The 13,042-nt window shown below is 44.3% G+C and overlaps 1 protein-coding gene across 2 annotated transcripts in view; it reads right to left on the bottom strand.

Annotated features, from left to right (window-relative positions):
* Nucleotides 1-13,042, bottom strand: part of LOC139274890 (gamma-aminobutyric acid receptor subunit gamma-3) — an 859,347-nt gene that overhangs the window by 832,539 nt on the left and 13,766 nt on the right. For both annotated transcript variants that reach the window (XM_070891613.1, XM_070891614.1), the window contains exon 3: nt 3,264-3,331. In XM_070891613.1, the coding sequence (XP_070747714.1) occupies nt 3,264-3,331 (68 nt within the window). The remainder of the gene's footprint in view (nt 1-3,263; nt 3,332-13,042) is intronic.

Here is a 13,042-nt window from a genome sequence, read left to right as displayed (position 1 = left end):
AGGCGTCTTAGCTCGGCGACATAACTCGCCACTTCCTGGCCTTCAGACCTTTTGTAGGTGTAGAACCGGTACCTCGCCATCAGAACACTTTCCTTCGGGTTCAAATGCTCTCGGACCATTGTGCACAAATCGTCATATGATTTCTCCGTGGGTTTCGCTGGAGTGAGCAGATTCTTCATGAGGCCATACGTTGGTGCCCCACAGATGGTGAGGAGGATCGCCCTTCATTTGGCAGCGCTCTCTTCCCCATCTAGCTCGTTGGCCACGAAGTATTGGTTGAGTCGCTCCTCAAAAGTTTCCCAATCATCTCCCTCCGAAAATTTCTCCAGGATGCCCACTGTTCTCTGCATCTTTGAGTTCGCTATCTGTATCTCGTCGCCAGTTGTTGTGTATGGAGAAAGAGTCAGACTGAACACTGAGCTCAATGTAAAGTGTGACCTTAGTCTTTTATTGCATGTCTCCAGAGTGCCTCTCCAACCTGTGAAGCCTCCTTAAATACCTGTGCTCCCAAGGGATTATGGGATCCCTTGGGACTCCAGAGGATGAGCCCTCTGGTGGCTGTACAGGGTAAATACAAGTCCACATATATAACAGAACCCTTGAAGGAATTGGCACTTTACTATAGGCAGGCTTCCACACAACTGGGACTAATTTTAGTGCTTTTCACGAATGCACACAATCGCAGAGGACACTGAATGACCCGCTCGCATTCAAATTGGCAGGTCCTGTGCTGTTAGCGCATGGGGATTGCATTTCACATTGAAGCTTAAAAACATCAACACAACCATCGCTCTTGCAGATCTCTGACTTTTACAATGTTACCATTTTTTTCCCCTTTTAAAATATACAAGTTACTTTACTGACATAAACAGTGTCGAATAAATACCGCCTGTAGGGCTTCCAGACTGTAAACTATTTCTCGATAAACCTGCAGTTGATCCTTCAGTGTGAATGTCATTGCGCCCTGGAGAGAGGGAGATGGAGCGAAAGAGAGAAAGAAAGAGAGCGAGCATTGAAATGCAGGAATCTGCACTGGGAGCCATACAAAACCAGATAAAATTGCATCCAGTTTGCAGTGTTATAAAAATAATCGTTACCCTGGAGCGTTTTTCTCAGCTGTAATCTAATCTCAGAATTCACATTAAACTTGATTTGAGCTTTGCACTTTTGGTTTATGACATCATTTGAACCTTTCCATTCGATTTCTGCTTTCTGCCCTCTTTAAGATAGCAATTATTCTCCATCTGAAACCATTACTGTGTATTGTTCAATATACTCTGATCATTAATAAAAACATGGGATTATTTATCATCCATTTGATCTATATATATGTGTAATATAATGTACCATTATTCATATAATATATTGGCTCTTTGAAATCACATATTAAATTGTAGGTGTTTGGACCTACGGGTCAATTTGAATTAAACATTATTTATGTTTTGAATGGTCGGGTTATGCTAGTCCATGGACGAATTTCAACAGCGATTGTGCTCATGTGTAAATCTTCAAATCTGCTTTTCAAAAACAGCAAAACGGAGCTGAAAATACTGCAATACATCGGAAACGGTAGTGTTGTGGTTATGTTACTGGACTAGTAATCCAGAGGCCTGGACTAGTGATCCAGAGACGCAAGCTCAAATCCCACCACGGCAGCTGGGGAATTTAAATTCAGTTAATTAAATAACTCTGGAATATAAAAGCTTGTATCAGTAATGGTGGTAGTTTGTCATCAAAATCCATCTGGCTTACTAATCTCCTTTAGGCAAGAAAATCTGCTGCCTTTACCTAGTCTGGCCTATATGTGACTCCAGACCCACAGCAATATGACTGACTTTTAACTGCCCTCTGAAATGGCCTAGTATGCCACTCAGTTGTACCAACCCACTGTGAAAAATGATCTTCACCACACAGCTTATGAAGGCAGCTCACCAGCACCTTCTCAAGGGCAATTAGTGATGGGCAATAACAACTAATGTGCTCTTGGGAAGAAAATCTGCCATCCTTACCTGGTCTGGCCTATAAGTGACTCCAGACCCACAGCAATGTGGTTAACTCTTAACTGCCCTCTGCAAGGACTCAGTTGTTCAAGAGCAATTAGGGACGGGGAAAAAATGCCAGCCTTGCCAATGGCGCCCACCTCGCATAAACGAATTTTTAAAAATACCTGAAATTTTCATTAAAGAGCTATCTAAAGCAGGGTGGGTACTGATGTGAAGCTGTCAAATCACAGAGCAAACACACTACTGGCAAAGTAGGCAGTGTACCCAAGCACTTGCAGCTCCTCCAGGTTGACTGATGCAAAGTTGCAACTCACGCTAAAATGAATTGAATTTATATATTTCACAACCTCAGGATGTCCCAAAGCACTTTACAACCAACAAAGCACTTTTGGAGTGTAGTCACTGTTGTAATGTGGGAAACGCAGCAGACAATTTGCACACAGCAAGCTGGCTTATCATCCATTGGAGTAACTTCGAGAAAAGATCTGAAATAGTGAATCTCCATTGGAGCAGCAAATTCAAAGTTACTTTTTTTTTTAAATCGTCACAAAAAACTCTCTCCAAGAGACTCTTTCCTCTCTAATTTAATGTCCCTTTGCTCTGCTCTTTCTCACTATTGACTTTATGAATCTTTTTGTTTCAACAGTGATGCTGATCGCATCATCAGGGGAAATATACTGAGCCGGACAACATGAGGGAGCAAAACTAACATGCACAGTTGCAATGACCTCTGAGGCAGCATGTCTTTAATGATGCCAATTCAGAATTGGGCTCAGTATCGCCTCCAAACTGGGTCCCCCGACAAGGCTATTGGAAGGAAAATAGAAAGGAACATGGGAACAGGAGTAGGCCATTTAGCCCCTCAGCCTGTTCCGCCATTCAATTAGATCGTGGCTGATCCACAGCTTAACCCCATTTACCCACCTTGGCCCCAATGGTACTCAGAAGTAAAACACAATTATCTAAATATTGACACAAAATAAAACATTGACTCACAGGCTTTTTTGTGTACCTTCAATTTTTGAAAAGGATCCCAATGTGAAGTTTAATCTTCAGTTGATAATAGTATTCATCTCAACCTGTTGCCATTTTAGGTCATGAATACAGTCCATTTTGAAACAACATATATACAAATTGTTTTCTACGTTAACTTTGAAAAGCCAAACCATGACCACTATAGTTCAGCAATCCATTGTTTCAAAGCGCAACACAACAAATGAAACCAGAATGAATTTGCCCTTTGGCGTAAAGGTTACTTACCATGTTAATTGATGAAACAGGCCCAATGCTGTTCACATAAATATCAACATCTATAACAGTTGGTTTTACTGTCAAATGAAGGGAAACAAAAGCCGTATGTTAATAAACAGCAAAAAGGCAGAACGAATGCACAGCCTCTCTGACTATTTTCCACATTTTATGTTCCCTTATTGAAACCTACCTATATCCATATCTGTAGCAGTTATAATGACGGAATTGTAACATAGGAAAAAAGATAGAACTTGCATTTATATAGTGCCTTTAAAAGAATGTCCTAAAGCGCTTTACAGCCAATGAAGTACAGTCACTGTTGTAATGCAGGAAACACAGCAGCCAATTTGCATACAGCAAGCTCCATCAAACAGCATTGTGATAATGACCAGATGATCTGTGTTTTTTAAGTGATGTTAATTGAGGGATGAGTATTGTCCAGGACAATGGGGAGAACAATCCTGCTCTTCTTTGAAATAGTGCCATGGGCTCTTTTATATCCACCTGAGAGAGCAGATGGGGCCTTGGTTTAGCATCTCATCCGAAAAACAGCACCTCCAACAGTGCAGCACTCCCTCAGCACTGCGCTGGAGTGTCAGCCTAGATTTTTGCACTAAGGACCCTGGAGTGGGACTTGAACCCACAACCTTCTGACTCAGAGGCAAGGGTGCTACCCACTGAGCCACAGCTGACAACAAATCTATAGTTTAAATTGTATCTTAATTAAAATGAACACGTATTACTGGAGTGTTTTCTTTTACCTGCCAATCCTGATGTATTAGGATGAGGGTTTATATTCTGATGATTATTTATAATTTTATTTTTCATAGCAAACAGAGGAAATCTTCACCCATTGTCTCAACATCTGGAAACTGATATATTTAGACAATAGATCTTCATTGTCCCCTAGCTGAAATCAACTGACGTCCGTGATTAAACCTAGGAAAGTCTGCCATTCAGTCCCTAGGCTGTGCTCTGTCAGATTTCAGCAAGAGCAGTTGTGGGAGAAGCCATATTTGGCATGTATTCCTGGGCTCGGAAGGTAGGGGGAAATGAGTTCCCACTCCCGGTCTTCTTGGCAGTCCCTTGGAGTCGAGGATGACTTGCTTCCACACTAAAAATGAGTTCTCAGGTGACTGAAGAGTCCAATGCGGGACCCACAGTCTCTGTCACAGGTGGGGCAGACGGTGGTTGAAGGGACGGGAGGTTGAGATGCCTGGGTTGCCACACGCTCCTTCCGCTGCCTGCGCTTAATTTCTGCGTGCTCTCGGCTTCGAGACTCGAGGTGCTCAGCGCCATCCCGGATGGTCTTCCTCCACTTTGGGCGGTCTTTGGCCAGGGACTCCCAGGTATCGGTGGGGATGTTGCACTTTTTTAAGGAGGCTTTGAGCGTGTCCCTGAAGTGTTTCCTCTGCCACCACCCCCCCCCCCGCCCCCCGGGGCTCGCTTGCTGTGTTGAAGCTCCGAGTGGAGCGCTTGCTTTGGGAGTCTTGTGTCGGGCATGCGAACGATGTGGCCCGACCACCATCATCATAGGCAGTCCCTCGGAATCGAGGAGGACTTGCTTCCACTCCCTAAGTGAGTTCTTTGATGGCTGAACAGTCCGATACGAGAGCCACAGACCCTGGGACAGATATTCGTCGAGGGAAGGGATCAGTGGGGCTGGTTTGCCGCGCGCTCCTTCCGCTGCCTGCGCTTGGTCTCTTCATGCTCTTTGCGTTGAGACTCGAAGAGCTCAACGCCCTCCCGGATGCATTTTCTCCACCTCGGGCGGTCTGCGGCCAGGGTCTCCCAGGTGTCAGTGGTGATGTCGCACTTTACCAGGGAGGCTTTGAGGGTGCCCTTATAATGTTTCCACTGTCCTCCTTTGGCTCATTTACCACGAAGGAGCTCCGCATAAAGCATTTGCTTAGGGAGTCTCGTATCTGGCATGTGTACTATGTGGCCTGCCCAGCGCAGCTGATCGAGTGTGGTCAGTGCTTCAATACTGGGGATGTTAGCCTGGTCGAGGACACTGATGTTGGTCCGCCTGTCCTCCCAGGAGATTTGCAGGATCTTGCAGAGACATCGTTGGTGATATATCTCCAGTGACTTGAGGTGCCTTCTATACATCGTCCATGCCTCAGATCCATACAGGAGGGCGGGTATTACTACAGCCCTATTGACCATGAGCTTGGTGGTAGATTTGAGGGCCCGGTCTTCAAACACTCTTTTCCTCAGACGGCCGAAGGCTGCACTGGCACACTGGAGGCGATGTTGAATCTCTGCATCAATGTCTGCCTTTGTTGATAAAAGGCTCCTGAGATATGGGAAATGGTCCACTTTGTCGAGGGTCACACCGTGAATCTTGATGATTGGAGGGCAGTGCTGTGCGGCGGTGATAGGCTAATGAAGGAGCCTTACGGATGTTAAGCGTAAGGCCCATGCTTTCATATGCCTCAGTGAATACATTGACTATATCCTGGAGTTCAGCCTCTGAATGTGGCAGACGCAGGCATCGTCTGCATACTGCAACTCAACGACAGAGGTTGGGGTGATCTTGGACCTGGCCTGGAGGCAGCATAGGTTAAACAGCTTCCCACCCAACAGAGCTGATTGAGCGTGGTCAATGCTTTGATGCTGGAGATGTTGGCCTGAGCAAGAACACGGACATGGGTGTACCTATCCTGCCAATGGATTTGCAGGATCTTGCAGAGGCAGCGCTGGTGGTACTTCTCCAGCGTTTTGAGGTCTGCTGTACCTAGTCCTAGTCTCTGAGCCATATAGGAGGGTGGGTATCATTATTGACCTGTAGACCATAAGCTTGGTGCCAGGTTTGAGGTCCTGGTCTTCAAACACTCTCTTCCTCAGGTGACCGAAGGCTGCACTGGCACATTGAAGGCAGTGCTGGACCTCGTCATCGATGTCTGCCCTTGTTGACAGTAGGCTTCCGAGGTATGGAAAATGGTCCACGTTGTCCAAGGCCCCGTCCTGGATTTTGATAACCAGGAGGCAGTGCTGTGTGGCAGGGGGCAGGTTGGTAGAGAACCTCTGTCTTATGGATGTTTGGTGTAAGGCCCATGCTCTCGTACGCCTCGGTGAAGATGTTGACGATGATTTGGAGTTCGGCCTCCGAGTGTGTGCAGACACAAGCGTTGTCTGCGTACTGTAGTTCAATGACAGAGGATGGTACAACCTTGGATCTGGCCTGGAGGCGGCGGAAGTTGAACAGATTTCCACTGGTTCTATAGCTTAGTTCCACTCCAGTGGGGAGCTTGCTAAGGGTGAGTTGGTGCATTTCAGCAAGGAAGATCGAGAAGAACGTTGGTGCAATGATGCAGCCCTGCTTGACCCCAGTCTGGATGTGAATTGGGTCAGTGGTGGATCCATTGGTCAGGATCACAGCTTGCATGTCGTCATGGAGCAAGCAGAGGATGGTGACAAACTTTTGAGGGCAGCCGGAGGAGGATGCTCCATAATCCCTCACACTTGACAGTGTCAAAGGCCTTTGTGAGGTCAAAGAAGGCCATGTACAATGGTTGGTGCTATTCCCTGCATTTCTCTTGTAATTGCTGCGCAGTGAAGATCAAGTTCATTGTGCCCCTTAGTGGGCAGAATCCGCATTGTGACTCTGGGAGGTGCTGTTCAGCCACAGGGAGAAGACGATTGAGAAGAAATCTTGCAATGACTTTTCCTGTGGCTGACTGCAGGGAAACTCCTCTATAGTTACCGCAGTCGGACTTGTCACCTTTCTTGAAGATGGTCACGATTATGGCATCTCTGAGATCTCCTGGCATGCTCTCCTCCTTCCAGATAAGAGAAATGAGGTCATGTATTCGCACCAATAGTGCTTCTCCGCCATGTTTTAGTGCTTCGGCGGGTAATCCATCTGCTCCTGTTGCCTTGTTATTCTTCAGCTGACAGATGGCCTTTTCTACATCGTGCCATGCTGGGGTTGTGCTGAGATGGTGGTGGGTAGCATGCTGCGGGATGGAATCGAGGACACTCGTGTCGAAGGCAGAGTCTCGGCAGCGGGTTAGGGCCTTGGGTGCTTGGGCCGTAGGTGGTCTTGACTGTGCTGAAAAATCCTCGCCCGTCATGGTTGTCGGCTGGCTGCTGGATCTCCTGTGCTTTCTCCACCGACCATCTGTTCTTTAGGTCATGAGTTTTTTGTTGGACCTCAGCCTTCAGCTGTCTGTAGAGCTGCTTTCTTGCTTTCAAGTTGGGTTGCTGTCAGAAATACCTTGCGCTTGCGGCTTATTAGCTCCTGGATCGACTGGTCGTTCTTGTTGAACCAGACTTGGTGTTTCCTGGTCGAGTGACTGAGCGTCCCTTCACAGGTGTTAATTATGGAGGCCTTGAGGGCAGACCAGGTGCTGTGGATACTCTGCGTCTCTGGGTCACCGGGAGTCGTCAGGTTGGCAGTGAGGCGCTGGCTGAATCGGGCTTTCTTATCAGGGTCTTTGAGTGCCTTTGCGTTTATTTTCCTGTGGCATTTTTTTGTTGCCATCACTGTTTTGGGGCTACATTGATGATGATGACAGAGCGGATTAGGCGGTGGTCCATCCAGCAGTCGTCAGCTCCTGTCATGACGCAGGTGATGCGCACGTCCCTGCGGTCCCTGGCTCGGACGATGATGCAGTCGAGCAGATGCCAGTGCTTGGAGCGAGGGTGTTGCCAAGAAGCCTTGTACTTGTCTCTCTGACAGAACAAGGTGTTGATTATGACAAGGCCATGTTCTAGGCATTTATCAAGAGCAGGGTACCGCTGGAGCTGGATTTCCCTACCTCCTCTCTGCCGATCACACCTCCCCAGAGGATTCTGACCTTTCCAACTCTAGCGTTGAAGTCGCCAAGGAAGATCAGCTTGTCGCCCGTTGGGACTCGGGACAGGCTGGAGTAGAATTCCACTCCTGGTACTTTTCTCTTGTTGAAAGGCACACATGTGTGGATATGCAGTGAGGACAGGGACAAGCTTTTGACAGCAGCTCCCAAACTTTCCAACACTTAGAAGGACCTGGGAAAAAGGTGCATTGGAAAACCATCACATGTAGTAAGTTCCCCTCCAAGTCACACACTATCCCGACTTGGACATATATCACTGTTCCTTCATGGTCGCTGAGTCAAAATCCTGGAACTCTCTCCCTATCATCATCATCAAAGGCAGTCCCTTGAAATCGAGGAAGACTTGCTTCCACTCTAAAAGTGAGTTCTTAGGTAACTGAACAGTCCAATATGGGAACCACAGTCTCTGTCACAGGTGGGGCAGACAGTGGTTGAAGGAAAGGATGGGTGGGGAGTCTGGTTTGCTGCACGCTCCTTCGCTGCCTGCGCTTGTTTTCTGCATGCTGTTTAGTGCCCTCCCGGATGCACTTCCTCCACTTACTTTCCACTATAATTTTCGGGATCATTTCTATAGTTGGTTTCTTGAGAAATGTATTCTAGAGTGTTTGGTCTCACTAACCCTCCCTAACTGTACCTTCACCACAGGGACTGCAGCGGTTCAAGGAGATGGCTCACCACCGCCTTCTCAAGGGCAATTAGGGATGGGCAATAAATGCTGGCCTTGCTAGCAATAACCATATCCTGAGAATGAATTAAAATAAAAGGCGCGGTTGTGATGTGCTATGCAGTTAAAGGCTGACACTTTCCCAGGCTGGCACATGTGGTTGTGAGCATTGGTCAAGGTATTGGAGTGCTAGTGGGACTATATCTTAACACGTGTCACTGACCTCAGGAGAGCACGAGAGAAAATTAGAAAAAATAAGTGCGTTTTTTTTCCCCGTCTCTTTTTGCGCCTAAATTTTCCCTAACATCGCCCCATAATTGGCCCGTAGGATAACAAAACATCCCAAGGCAGGCTAAATAAGTGAATTATGCAGGTGGATAAGATGCACAATGAAGCAATAGGGAATAGAGTGAGGAACAAGACGTCAGAGGTTGAGGAATTTAAAGGATCAAGGCCTCTGATGCAAGATATTATTAAGGTTGAAAGAAATTGGGTGAGGTGACTAGATAAATCAAGGTATTGTAGTTAAGTGACTAATGCAATGTAATGAAAATTAATTACTTTATCATAGAGTTTCATACCTGACTTTATACTCTGTTAAATATGAAGGATGCTACGCTCAATTTGCATACATTCTAGTTAAATCCTATCAAACTCCAAACTAGTTTTTCAGGAAGTGTGATGCTTACAGCAGGATCTCTATATATTATATATAAAATAGTAGGTTTACAAATCTTTCGATCAGAACCTGAATAACAATGTATTCAGCAATTAAATCAAAGGAATACCAACAGGAAGCTTCGAATCAAAATATCTATTTTACACAGAAGTGACCGGATATCAGAAATATGCTTCTATCTTCCCAAATTAGCAATGCATTTGCTGTATTTAGTATACTATACATTACAAGATACTAGCTCCTGAAGAGAGCCAACACGGGCTCGACAGGCCAAATGGCCTCCTTCTGTGATGTAACCTTTCTCTGATTCTGTTCTATGATTCTATAAATGGAATAATTGGTAAGTGTTTTAAACTTGTCCAGATTAGAAAGTTTATACAATGGGAATAAATAGAACATGGCTTGGTAGATTGGGATTCTGTACGTGGATCAGAATTAGGGGGTGTAGTGGTATAGTGGTTATGTTAGTGGACTAGTAATCCAGCAGCCTGGACTAATAGTCCAGACACAAATTCAACTCCCACCACAGCAGCTCAGGAATTGAAATTCAGTTGATTAGATAAATCTGGAATTAAACAGCTAGTATCAGGATTGTTGCAAAAACCCATCTGGTTCACTAATGTCCTGTAGGGAAGGAAATCTGGCGTCCTTACCTGGCCTGGCCTATATGTGACTCCAGCCCCACAGCAATGTGCTTGACTCTTAACTGCTCGAAAACCATTGCGAAAAAGTCACCACAAGGATTGCAGCAGCTCACCACAACCTTCTCGAGAGCAATGAGGGATGGGGAATAAATGCCAGTCCCGTGAATGAATAAATTAATTATGCTTGGATTAGCGATATTCTCATCTGAATTTTAGGCACAAACTGATGCATTGAGCTGAATTGAATAGATCTACATCTTTTACAATTACGACTGATAATTGATGGTAGAAGTGTTGGAAATTATAAGAACAGCGTTACTGGATGGAATAAGTGATGATTCAGAGCTGCAGGGATTTTGTACCAAGCATTCTAACAGGAAGAACACTTCTATAAAAGTATAGCGATCGAGGACTTGATTTTGTGTTTGTCAACATTCTCAAACATGACAGATACAATCATCACATACAGGTATTGCATTATTTAGTTCTTTAGTTCAAAGCTGGTTAAATCCACTCTGGTAGCCAACAGAAAGCAGCAGTGTTTGTAAGTTGACGTTTTATCTTCAATGAGCAATAGAATGCATGATACCCAACCAGCCAAGTCTCTGGAATGTGTGAACTGCTGGTTGGATTAATTGTCTCAACAGGCAATTCTAGTCAGTTAGAATAATTAAGTCCTCACAAACGCCCATTCTAATGGACTGAATTTGTTCTGTCAGGTGCTGCTGTGCAACAAAAGGATCCATTTTTGCATCCTTCTTGCGTGAGTCCATAATATCATATTAAGTGAGCAGCCATCTGAAATTTGGATATCTTTAAAAAATATGAACTGATACAGAGGCACTGGAGCGGGCGCAGAGAAGATTTACAAGGCTGATACCAGAAATGCGAGGGTATACATAATCAGGAAAAGATAAACAGGCTGGGTCACTTTTCTCTTGAAAAAAGAATGCTGAGAGGTGACCTAACAGAGGTCTTTAAAATTATGAAAGATTTTGATAGAGTGGATACAGAGAGAATATTTCTACTTGTGGGGAAAAGCATAACCAGAGGCTATCAATATAAGATAGTCACCAAGAAATCCAATAGGGAATTCAAAAGAAGATTCTTTATCCAAAGGGTTGTGATAATGTGGAACTCTCTACCACAAGCAGTAGTTGAAGCACATATTATAGATGCATTTAAAGGGAGGTTAGATAAGCATATGAAGGAGAAGGGGATAGAGGGTTATGCTGATGGATTTAGATGAGTAAAGACAGGAGGAGGCTCGAATGGAGCAAAAATGCCGGCATGGATTGGTTGGGCCGAATGGCCTGTTTCTGTGCCATATATCCAATGTAATCCTATGCTAAAGTAATAAACTCTATATCATACTGGGATTTGCTAACATTTCCAACAGTTTAATTGACCAGTTAGATGGGATAGCTTCATTAACCTCATTACATGCTGGAATAAACTAAAATTAACTGATCAAAAAGCATTTGGAATAATAATTGTGTTGAAGTCATTTGCTGTCAGATGACAAATATACTAAGAAATCAATCAATTTAAACTTGTTTTATTATTATTTTGGTAGAACAATCTTCAAGGTGACTAAATGGCTCCCTTGAAGGCTCAGCTCGTTTAACAAACGAGTAGCTCAGACACATGTTCCAATACGCCAGCCCACACTGTGTTAACTGACTTCAGCCGGGCTGGAAATAGGGTTGCTACAATTTATCTGGTTTAGGGAAAAGAAAATCACAAAGAAAGAGAGAAAGAAAGATAGAAAGAGAGAAAGAAAGAGAGAGAAAGAAAGATAAATAAAGAAAGAAAAGCAAAGAGAAAGACTTGCATCTATATAGCGCCTTTCACAACCACCAGATGTCTCAAAGCACTTTACAGCCAATGAAGTACTTTTGAAGAGTAGTCACTGTTGTAATGTGGGAAACACAGCAGCCAATTTGCACACAGCAAGCTTCCACAAACAGCAATGCTATAATGACCAGATAATCTGTTTTTGTTATGTTGATTGAGGGATAAATATTGGCCAGGACACCGGGGATACCTCGGTTTAACATCTTATCCGAAAGACAGCACCTCCAACAGTGCAGAACTCCCTCAGCATTGCACTGGAGTGTCAGCGTGAATTTTTGTGCTCATATCCCACGGAGTGAGATTTGAACCCACAACTTTCTGACTCAGAGCGACAGCTGCCACTGAAGAAAAAGAAAGAAAGAAAGAAAGAAAGAAAGAAAGAAAGAAAGAAAGAAAGAAAGAAAGAAAGAAAGAAAGAAAGAAAGAAGTAACGTATTTATATAGCACCATTCATGATCTCAGGACATCCCATAGTGCGTCATAGCCAATTAATTACTTTTGAAGTGTTGTAATGTAGGGAAACACAGCAGTCAATTTGCGTCCCACAAAACACATGAATAATTAAATTATTTTATTGATGTTGGCCAGAAGATATTCAAATAAAAGATGAGAACAGGATCGAGTTCAGATATGGTCCCCCAATCATGAATATTTTGCCATCCTTTACTCTCCATGCACGCATCGATAATGGCCACTCCAACAGGATGTTGGAAAGCATAGTGCCTGTGACCATATGCCAGTAAAGGTTAACACCTTCAGAGAGAAGGGAGAAAATGGGGAAATAAATGTCTGAACAAAATCTAATTCCAAAACACTCCGCTTCCATTTGAACATTTAATACATTTGTCTCAAGTTCCTGACAATACTGTATCACAGGAGACAGTAACTCATTCTAACCCAGATTTCAGAAGAATGTGTTCAGTATTGAAATTTTTAGTACTGATATGGTGTTATGTCAAGGCCTGTGTATTTCTCATCCGCAGCATTGCTAATAGTAATGAAAGAAAGGCTTGAATTTATATAGCACCTTTCACGTCCACTAGGCGTCCCAAAGCGCTTTACAGCCAATGAAGTACTTTTTGAAGTGTAGTCACTGTTGTAATGTAGGAAACACAGCAGCC

The sequence above is a fragment of the Pristiophorus japonicus genome, chromosome 10 (assembly GCF_044704955.1).
Source record: "Pristiophorus japonicus isolate sPriJap1 chromosome 10, sPriJap1.hap1, whole genome shotgun sequence".
NCBI classification, from domain to species: Eukaryota; Metazoa; Chordata; class Chondrichthyes; family Pristiophoridae; genus Pristiophorus; species Pristiophorus japonicus.
This window is presented reverse-complemented; position numbering and strand designations above follow the sequence as displayed.